General features: G+C 28.6%; 1 protein-coding gene across 1 annotated transcript in view; it reads right to left on the reverse strand.

The window, feature by feature from the left end:
- Window positions 1-10,408, reverse strand: part of LOC100215884 (uncharacterized) — a 50,674-nt gene that overhangs the window by 30,809 nt on the left and 9,457 nt on the right. The window contains exons 2-4 of the mRNA XM_065795252.1: window positions 9,725-9,848; window positions 9,423-9,617; window positions 5,107-5,306 (exon numbers count right to left, since the gene is read on the reverse strand). Coding sequence (XP_065651324.1) covers window positions 5,107-5,306; window positions 9,423-9,617; window positions 9,725-9,848 — 519 coding nt within the window. The remainder of the gene's footprint in view (window positions 1-5,106; window positions 5,307-9,422; window positions 9,618-9,724; window positions 9,849-10,408) is intronic.

The raw sequence follows: 10,408 nt of genomic DNA on the forward strand, positions 1-10,408 counted from the left end.
AACAAAAAATGTAACCAAATGTATATCTTTACACATTACAGTAGATAGAATGTACCCTTAGAAATTTATAAACCTTAAAAATTTGTAAGTAAAAAAAATGTAGTAAAAACGCGAATCTCTCTTAATTTAACCTTGAGGAACCCCTGAAGATACAGAAAAAGAAGAGGAGAACTGTCTGTCGAAGAATACTTTTATACTACAATTGGTAAGGAAGGATTCAATAAACTTAAAGAGTTGTACCGTTAATAAAACATATATAAAATAACAATATATAATCTTTTATATGTAAGCCATCTTTAGATATTTACTACATATAAACGCCACACATATATATATAAACACTGATACTGTTTGTCCGCAAATAAGTTTTATGGCTTTACATCCCTGAAACGTATTGGCTTTTGCCCCCTTGTTGACCATGTACTTCTTCAATTCTGGGTACATTCTTGCCCAGTTAAAAGTAGTTCAGACATATCAGATTTATCACTATTGAAAAGTCGAGTTTCTCATTATTAATGGGATCATAACGTATACTAACTTCATTATTCATAACTATACTAGACTCAGTTAGGAGTTTGTTTATTTGGTCACAGTGTATTAATGTACCTACGCGGTAATGGTGTAGCGATATAGCGCTTACCTCATAAATGAGAAGTTCCGAGTTTGATCCCCACTACGCCCTTGGTAGTACCGCGCTCAACTTGTTTCTCCGCACAGCGGCCTTGTTCATCGAGGTTCGTGTTTAGAAGTTTTAGAGTTGAGAGAGGGTTGTAACCACAAAAAGTAGCTTCTTCGACTGTAGTGGCCCTCTCGGCCTTGGGGAGGTGAATTATTAAAATTAAAAAAATTAAAAAAATTAAAAAACCTGAAGAGTTATTCCTTAATATGACTGCAGTGATTTGACCAGCCTGAGAGATAAATAAAGCAGGTTCAGGTTTGGACTTAGGCAATACTATAATGGTGTTCCACTTAACGTTAAACTCATGGTGAGAGGAGATCTCAATTGCCTCCCCATAATCTCGGAAGGACTTCTTGATCTCCCTGCATGAGGTATTGTTCTGTAACTTAAAAGCATTCTGCTTTAATATTCAAATAATAAATCTCTATATAGTAAATAAGCTTTTAAACCCATTTTGACTGTTTCTACCATTCTTTCATCTGCTCCATTAGATTGAGGATGATAAGGTGGGGTCTTAAAAGGCAAGCAACCTATTTCCTTTAGTCACTGGTGCAAGGTGGTATCATGAAATTCTGCAGCATTATTGGATACCAAAACCTCTACAACTCCATTTCTTGAAAAAACACTGTGGCAGCTTCACGATTATTTACCTTAATAACTTCAGGTCATCCAGAAAAAGAATTTACTAGAATTAAAAACACCCTGTACATAAGCATGATTTATATGCACTCTGCACCAAGGGTTATTTTCATTTTGCCATGTATGTAATGTCCTCTCCTTCTTCACCTTTATCTCAGCACATTTTTCACAGTTTTTCACATATTCTTCAACATCTTCAACTTCAACATTCCCCACCACGTCCCTGGTAGTACCGCGCTCAACTTGTTTCTCCGCGCAACGGCCTTGTTCGTCAAGGTTCGTGTTTTGGAGTTATATGGTTGAGAGAGGGTTATACCACTATTAAGTAGCCTCCTCAAAAAAAAAAATCTTGACAGTAGCCAGGCCACCAAGCTTCCACCTTTAGTCTACATCGAGTTTGCATTGTGTCACAAAGAATGTCATCATGGACCCATTTGATGAACATCTTTCTCATTGTTCTAGGAGGTACAATGAGATCACCATTTCATACAACTCCCTTTTTAATAGTCAATTTATTCCTAATAGATTTATAGGGTCTTTCTGCCACAGAGCACCTGCTCCAATTATTTTTGCTAATTCTGGTTTTGGTATTCATCAATACTCTATCTTTTTCTGTTACTTTTATTATTTGCTCAAGACTTGACTAAGTGTATAAAGGTTTCTTGGTCCTTCTCTTCATCTTGTGGACGACAATAGACGATACAATAGCGAACACTTCTCTTTTGATTTTAGAATATCTTGTCTCAGCGTCTGATAAAGTTCGTGAGAGATACAATACAGGATGACCATTTTGTGAAAGTATTCCAGATATAGCTTTTTCACTTGCATCAGTTGTCAATTCTAGATCTTGGTTGATGTCATAAACTTTTACCACAGGTTCTTCGCAAAGATTCTTTTTTAGCAACTCAAATGCATGTTGATCTTCTTTCCTCCACTTGAATGTAACTCCTTTCTTTCTTAAATTATTTGAAGGTAAAATTTTTCAGCATACTTTTTAATGTGTTGACCATAAAAGTTTACTAATCCTATAAACGACTAAAGTTCCTTTTTATCATTAGAAGGATTTATTTTGAGTATTTTGCTGACCAAATTTTGATCTAGGGTAACTCCCGTTTCTGACAGTTCGTATCCTAAAAATTAAACATATTTTGTTTCATTCACTGACTTTCTCTCATTTACACTCATTCCCAATTCCTTCAATTTGTTTAAAATTTTACTCAAATTTGATTTAAGTTCTTTAACACTTTTACCACCGACAAAAATATCATCTTGAAATATAATCATATTAGGAATAATATCATCAATAATAGATTCTATCGCTTTTTGAAATATCGCACTTGCAGTTTTTATTCCAAAAGGTAAACATGCCCACCTTAACAATCCAATAGGGTTTGTTAAGGTGGGCATGTTATTTCTTTGCCTCTTTGTCCATCTCAATTTGATGATAAGCTCTCTTGAGATCAATTTTAGCAAAATATTCTATTTTATGAAATACAGTCTCAATATTTGGAATAAGGTATGAATCTGAGCATATCTTTTGGTTAACACCTATTTTGTAATCTGCACATACGCGTAAACCTTCATCTGTTTTTCTAATAACCACAAGTGGTGAGACCCATTTGCTTCCACCAGGAGAAACCCTTTGGAGCAACCCTTGCTGTATCATTTCATTGAGTTTATCTATCACTAGTGGTCTTATGTAAATAGGAAGAGGTCGAGATTCAAAATAAGTTGGTTGTATGCCATTTTTAACAGTATATTTGCTTTGTAATTAATTAAACGCCCATGAACAATAGGTTATACTATTAACTGATTTTATTGCATTGATATTTAATACATCCATGCCAATTAAACCATGATTTTTTGCACAGTCTGCAAAAATAATTCATACAATATTAATTTTTGATTCAGTTTCCAAAGTTGCTTTGAATTTGCCTAGGACTTTAATAATTATACCATCAAACTGTTTCAGGCGGAGATAACATTTTTGTATTTTAGGTTTAGACATTAGTTCCCAAAAACTTTTTGGTATGATTGTGACCTGACTTCCAGTATCAACTTGCATTTTTATATAGTAATTATTTATTTTTATATAAATCTCTGAGTTTGTATCATTCATGCATTATGGAATCATTATCATGGAATATACACTATCATCATGGTTCTCTGTTGTTCTTTTATACTTAATGTTTACTTTGCGTACGTTTTTAAAGTGGTTCAATTTCCCACATATTTTACAACTTTTCCCAAATGCTGGGCACTTCCTAGGTAGGTGTTGAAGGCCACAATATTTGCGTTTAACTGTTTTTTCTTTATTTTTATCAATACTATTAACTGAAGGGAGGTCTACGTTGTTTTCAATCTTGCTTTGTATACTAAAAGAGGATATTTGTTCAAGTTGCCTGATAAAATCAACACATGCTCCTAGTTTAGATGACTCAACACTCTATAGCATTTCTAGGGCTTTAATTCTCTGATCAGAAGATTGAAGGCCATCAATCAATCTCATTTTAAATGAATCATCTTCTGCACTTTGACCATCTTTTCCCAAATTTTTGAAGTTGCAAAAACATGAAGCTTCGCGTAATCTTTGTGCATATGATAGGATGTTTTCATTGTTTTGTTGTTTTAATGCTAAAAACTCTTTAAGCAATAATTAGTCGTTTTTGAGGTCTCAAATGGGACATAACAACAGTTTTTATATCATCGAACATCATATTTACTAATTCTTCTCGATATACCGTAAGGGAAGTCTTTTTAACTGATTCAATGCCTGTATTTGACAGATATAAATCTGTTATCTCGTAGCTACTGATTATCTTATCTTTTAAATTTTTTGAATGTGCGGAAGCTGAAAAGCATCTAATCCATGCTTCTGCATTGTCTGGATCAATAAAGTCAAATCAGATCCTACTCGCGGCGCCATAGTTGTATCGTTAATTAAGCACTACTAATAGAAATATAACAATATGCAGTCTTTTATATGTAAGCCATCCTTATATATTTACTACATATAATCGCCACGTATATATATAAACACTGTTACTGTTTCTCCGCAAATAACAAAGTATTTTGTTATTTGTTATTTTACTGTTTCTCCGCAAATAACAAAGCTTTACAGATTCAAGATAAGAGATAAAATGTTTGTTAATTAAAGTCTCAAAAACTTTGCTTACGATAGTAAGAATACTAATACGGCGTTAGTTAGACAAGTCAGATCGATCTCCAGAACTTTTGAAAATAAGGATAACAGTTGCTGTTTTCCAGCAGGCTGGAAAACAAGACTCTGATAAGAACTTTTTCAATAGTTTTAAAAGTATATACTACAGCTTTAGAGAACATTTTTGCAAGATTATACCAGGTATGTTTTCCGGGCTTCAAGCTGTAGAAAAGATTAAGCAGGAAATCACTTTAGATACCGAAGCTGGAGTGATATGTATATCAAGCAAAGGATCAACCTGTTTGTTGGCTATATCAAGTAGATTGTGATTAGTGGAATCAAGAGATGAGATTGATGAGAAGTTCTTTAGAAAACAATTTAGCTTTGTTCTCAGGTTAGGTAACAAAATCTGAGCTATGCAAAAGAGGTGGAATAACGGTTTTCACAATTTGTAAGTTTTGCACTTTATTTGCAAGTTATTACCACTTTATTTGCTAATTATTACCACTTGAAAATCCATTTTTTGGTTTTTTAGCCAACCTTTTGTATATATTTATATGCAGTTTTAATTATGGGCTTAAAGGAAAAATAAAGAAAAAACAAGTATAACCATATCTAAAATACAAACCCTAAAAGCCTGGTTATAAAGCTCAGTTGCTTGATTTTCTGAAATAGAATTTTCTTCTCGAAATTGATTGACAGAATTTCGGATGGAGCTTATTGCCTTCTTCAAACCTTCTGCTTCAGCTTTTAATTCATCTGCACGAGCACGAGTGAGGGCATCATCAATTACTCGTTTTAACATTCCTTCTTGACTTTCTTCTGCTTCTGTTAATTAAAACAAAAAATGATGGTAAGAATTTTTTTCTATTAGTTTACCCCTTAAACAACAAATTTTCTTTAGCTATTTTTTTATTTACTTAATTATACATTATTTACTTGAATAATATTTTTTGAATTTGTCTGTGATTTGTAAACTGACTTTTATAATCTTTTTGTATAAGCCATTTGCATAAGTTCCATTTTTAGAAAAATTTTTAAAATTAATGTAGTAATTACGGTAATTATGGTAATTATTATCAACTTCCATATAAATGAAAGTTATGAAGACTTTCATGTACAGGGCTTAAATCTTTTCTAGTTTAGCATTTTTTTTGTTTACCATTCTTAAAAGAAATGTTTTTGTCTAAGTCTAAATAACAATGCAACACTCTTTGAAAACAATATATATTTTATCGTCAGCATGAATGTATTAAATAGTTTTCTATAAAATATTTAAGTGGTTTAAATTTTATAATATATGCCTTTTTACTTTTAAATTTTTACTTAAGAATCATGTTAAGTAGAAACAATTACTAAAAGTAATATCGTAATAGTATTAAATACGTTGCTTGCTCATAACATTATAACTTGCTCATTCTACTATAACTGACACTTAAACTTTAAATTTTAACTTAAGCTGTAAACTATAACAGTAAGTTACTCTATTTTAACTCCACCAAACAAGAAAATTTTAAGATGATATTTAACAATGAGAGATATTATGTTAAAAAAAAAATTACAATTACAAACTAATGCACAAAGATACTAATTTATGCTAAGGCAACCACCCCTACCTTACCGTAAAATGGCACTAGAAATGAGGAGGATTCAAAAACATTTTTTTCATGATTAGATTTTTTTACAATAAGGTGACAAGTCACACAGTTATTCAAGTCATACTTATAACTTGAACAATTTTTAATTTATATTTTTGCCTGTACAAATTTATGAACAATTAAACCATTAAATAGCATTCAATGTAATTCTTCTTCTTTAAAGTGAAAAGTTTTATATTGTACAGTATTCCTATGTAACTCAGAATTCATTAATATTTTCAAATTAAAAGAACATTCATTGATGATAAATTTAAAACTTGTAACTACAACAACAATTTATAACTACAACAACAAAATAATAAAGACAAAGTTAATTAAAAGTAAGTTTAAATACATTTTCATTTCATAAATACTTTCAGTAGAATAAAAAATTCACGTTTTAAGTTTTGTTATTTAAAGATTTGTGTTTTATAAAAATAAGATTTAATTTGTAACTTGTAATTTGTAATTTGTAAATAAATTTATTTATTAGTTTGAGTGCAATTTTTCATAAATCAGGAGACCTCTATTTTTTATTAACTATGATTGTGATTGATTTGTGTTTTTATAGTAGGCTTTTTTCTTTAAATTAGATTGATTGCAACTAAGATAAAGTATGAATACTACCTTGTTCTTAATCCAATGGTAAAATTATAGTCAATTTAAAAAAAAAAAAAAAAAGGATAACTGATTTTAAATTTATAACATATACTTTTTATTATACTCTATTATTTTTTAATTACTTGGGCTTTAACTTAGTCATCTCTGGTTTGTTGACACTGGTAGGATTTTATACTTGAATTCTAATTAAAATACAAATGTAAACATTAAACTAACAATAAAAAAAGACATTTCTAATGTTTGTTATATTCTTCTTTATTTAAATAACGTTGTTGTCTCCAAATGGTAGGATTGTCATTATTAACTAATTTATTATCTTATGTATGCCTCCTTATCGTTTAAAATGTAAAATTGATTTTATGATTGAAATTATGTTGCTTAGAAATTTAGATACTAAAGCTGGATTATGCAATACGTTATGCAATGACATTCAAATAAAAGTTTGCACTCTTCAAAATAATTATATTGATGCAGTTTTGACAGATGTTAATGTTAGTAAACATCCATCTATTTTTCAAACTACATCAGATATTAACTTATTTAACGTTCTAAAATGTTCCTAGTCTCCTTTCCAATTTGCATATTTCTATGATAACCAATAAAAGTCAAGGTCAAACGCTTGATAGGGTTGGTGTATATCTTAAAAAAACATACTTTTTTCATGGCAAAATACATATTGCGTGTTCAAGAACAAAAACATTTAATAGTTTGTTTTTTAAAGTTGACAAAACATATAATACAAAGTATGTTTATTTAAGGCATGTTACGCAATGGTTTAACTAATATATACAGTAGGGTTATAACTTTTTTTCAACCCCATGCTCCTGTACTGTAGTTTGATGAACTTTTACCTAAAAAGCACAAAATGAACTATTATTTGGATATTTTTTGAAAAAATTTCACCCCGCCATTGAAAAATTGATTTTGACATAAATACTACTATGTAAACCAGTGGGCACAAGACGTATTTTAAACGTCTAAAATATGTATTAATCCATTTTATTACATGTTTTAGACATTATAAACACATCTTGTGCCCACTAGGAATACATAGTAGTACTTATGTCAAAATCAATTTTTTAATGGCAAGGTGAACTTTTTTCAAAAGACATGCAAATAATTGTTCATTTTGTGCTTTTTAGGTAAAAGTTCATCAAACTACAGTACAGGAGCATGGGTTGAAAAAAAGTTATAACCCTAATATATAGCCTAAGATTCTGCATATTTATAAAAAATTGCAATTGCTTAAAAAATGCATTAATATTTACATTCTCAAAAACATCTAAATTTATAAGTTTATAAGTGGACTGCCAAAATATTTTTTGATTACTATAATATTATATTGTTAATATACTATTTTTTGATTACTATAATATTATATTGTTAATATACTATTTTTTGATTACTATAATATTATATCGTTAACATACTATATTGTGTTGTTTAATACAAAATATAAATATTTAGCAGAAGAACTATTTCCTTTATGACTTGATGATCATAACAGAACAATTGAAAAAACTTGCTCACGTTTTAAATTATATGCACAGCATTATTTTATAAATTTTTTCTTTAATTGAATAAAAAAACTTGATATTAAATGACTTTTACAGAAATTAAAAATATATTTCACACTTTAATTATTTTTAAAACAATATTTTTCTTTTGTGTACTGAGTCAGTAATAATTTTGCATTTTTCTAAAAGTATATGTTGGAAATAGAGACAAGCTGTTTTTTTGGTTCTTGTGTTTTTACAAAACAAAATAAACTGTTTCTTTAACTAATAAATACAAGTTTTTTTTTTTTTTAAACACTACAAAAATTAAAAAATTTGTTTTTTAGATAAAATTTATAAAAAGGTCTTTGTTTATTTTTCAAATTTAGTATACCAATTTATAAGTACAACTTATTTAATTGTCTAGCAATTAATTTTATTGATTTATCAATTTATGTTTAATTAAATTTGTTCTTCAACTTTATGCTTAATTAAAAAAATAATAGAAAAAAAATAAAGAAAAAATATTTTTATTGAAAATTTTTTTTTTGAGATCTCTTTTTTTTTCAATGTAGAAACATTTTTTTGTTAAGAACTATTTTCTATAAAAATTTTTCTTTTCCTTTAAATCTTTTTAAACTAAAATCTAATGTATTAATTTTTTAATTACTTTTATTTATAAAATTTACCTTGCCATTGGTTCATATCGCATCATACATTATAAAAATCTAGCAATATACATTACATAAATCTTCATTGAGAAATGGTTTTATATCAGTGTTCTTAAATTTTTTTACCTGTCATGGTTTAATCTTTGTCAATTTTTGTTGTTATATTTTGAAAAGCTATAAATTAATTCACACACCGAATATCCGAATATCACCGAATATTATAAAATTATTAAAGAAAAACCCATGCCTTGATGTCATTATTAACTGAGGCTGCGAAAATGTATAGAAAGTATATAAAAGTCCGATACAATTCTGATATATACAACATCAGAGTTATCTCTACTCAATATATAACAGATACAAGGTATAAGAATTTTAAACAAAAACATCTGAAACACCTTAAGCTCTTTTGAAAAACTAGACCTAAACTAAAAAAGTTATTTATGGTTAATATGATAAAAATTGGCTTTAATACTCAAGAAACACTAAATACTTAATACAGACAAGCAAAATGTATACCTTGAGATCCTCCAAAAAGTCCAAATACCATTGAAACAAGACTCAATATAGTTGCAAGTGCAGCTCCCATTGGGCCTGCTAAACTAGCCAATGTCCCAACAATACTGAGGCCACCAAGAAGCATATCTTGCCAACTTCCACTACTTATGCCACCAACAAGCTGAGTTAAACCATCTCCAACACCACTTATACCTTCTATAATTTCAAAAGTTTAAATATATATTAAACTACATTTTGGTTCATTTGAATAGCATTTGGAACATTAGAAATACTTGTGATATCAAAATATATAGCTATTTTACCTGCAATTTTGTCATTTTCTCCAAACTCTTTAATTTTTTCCTTTGCATTCCCAACACTTGCTTTGAAATTTTCTTTCTTTTTTTCATACTTTGAGCCTCCTTTTGGATTTAATGAATTAGATTTCTGAAAGTAAAACAAAATTATTAAATAACAATTAGAAAAATATGAAACTAAAATCTTTAAAATCAAATTGCCAAAAAAACAAAACAAAAAATAGTCGTTCATAAAAGATTGATAGTCTACACTTATCTACAGTTGTCTAAAAGCCTAATAGATATGCATCTACAACTGTAGATTTACAGTTATCTTGATAGTATTTTCATAAAGTTACCATAATAGTATTTTCAGAATCATTTCATTAAAAAGTACATATAAAATTTATAAATGCAAATATAAAAATACATTAAATCATTTTTACATCTGTATTTAAAACTTTAATGCATAAATTACCTTTTTGCATAATTTGATAAAAAATAGAAAAATAATACACCTTATGTGTAAATAATAGCCAGAAAAAAACCTTACATAACAAATTTAATTTTTTTTTTATCCTTTTCTATTTTTTTGAAAATATTTCAAAAAATCTTAAAAATAAAACAAAAAGGAGGAAAAACTTATGCTAAAAAATCACACATTTTGGCAAAACATTTGAGACAATTACAAAAAAGATTTTTGTAGCTCAA

This window comes from Hydra vulgaris, chromosome 04 (genome assembly GCF_038396675.1).
Source record: "Hydra vulgaris chromosome 04, alternate assembly HydraT2T_AEP".
NCBI classification, from domain to species: Eukaryota; Metazoa; Cnidaria; class Hydrozoa; order Anthoathecata; family Hydridae; genus Hydra; species Hydra vulgaris.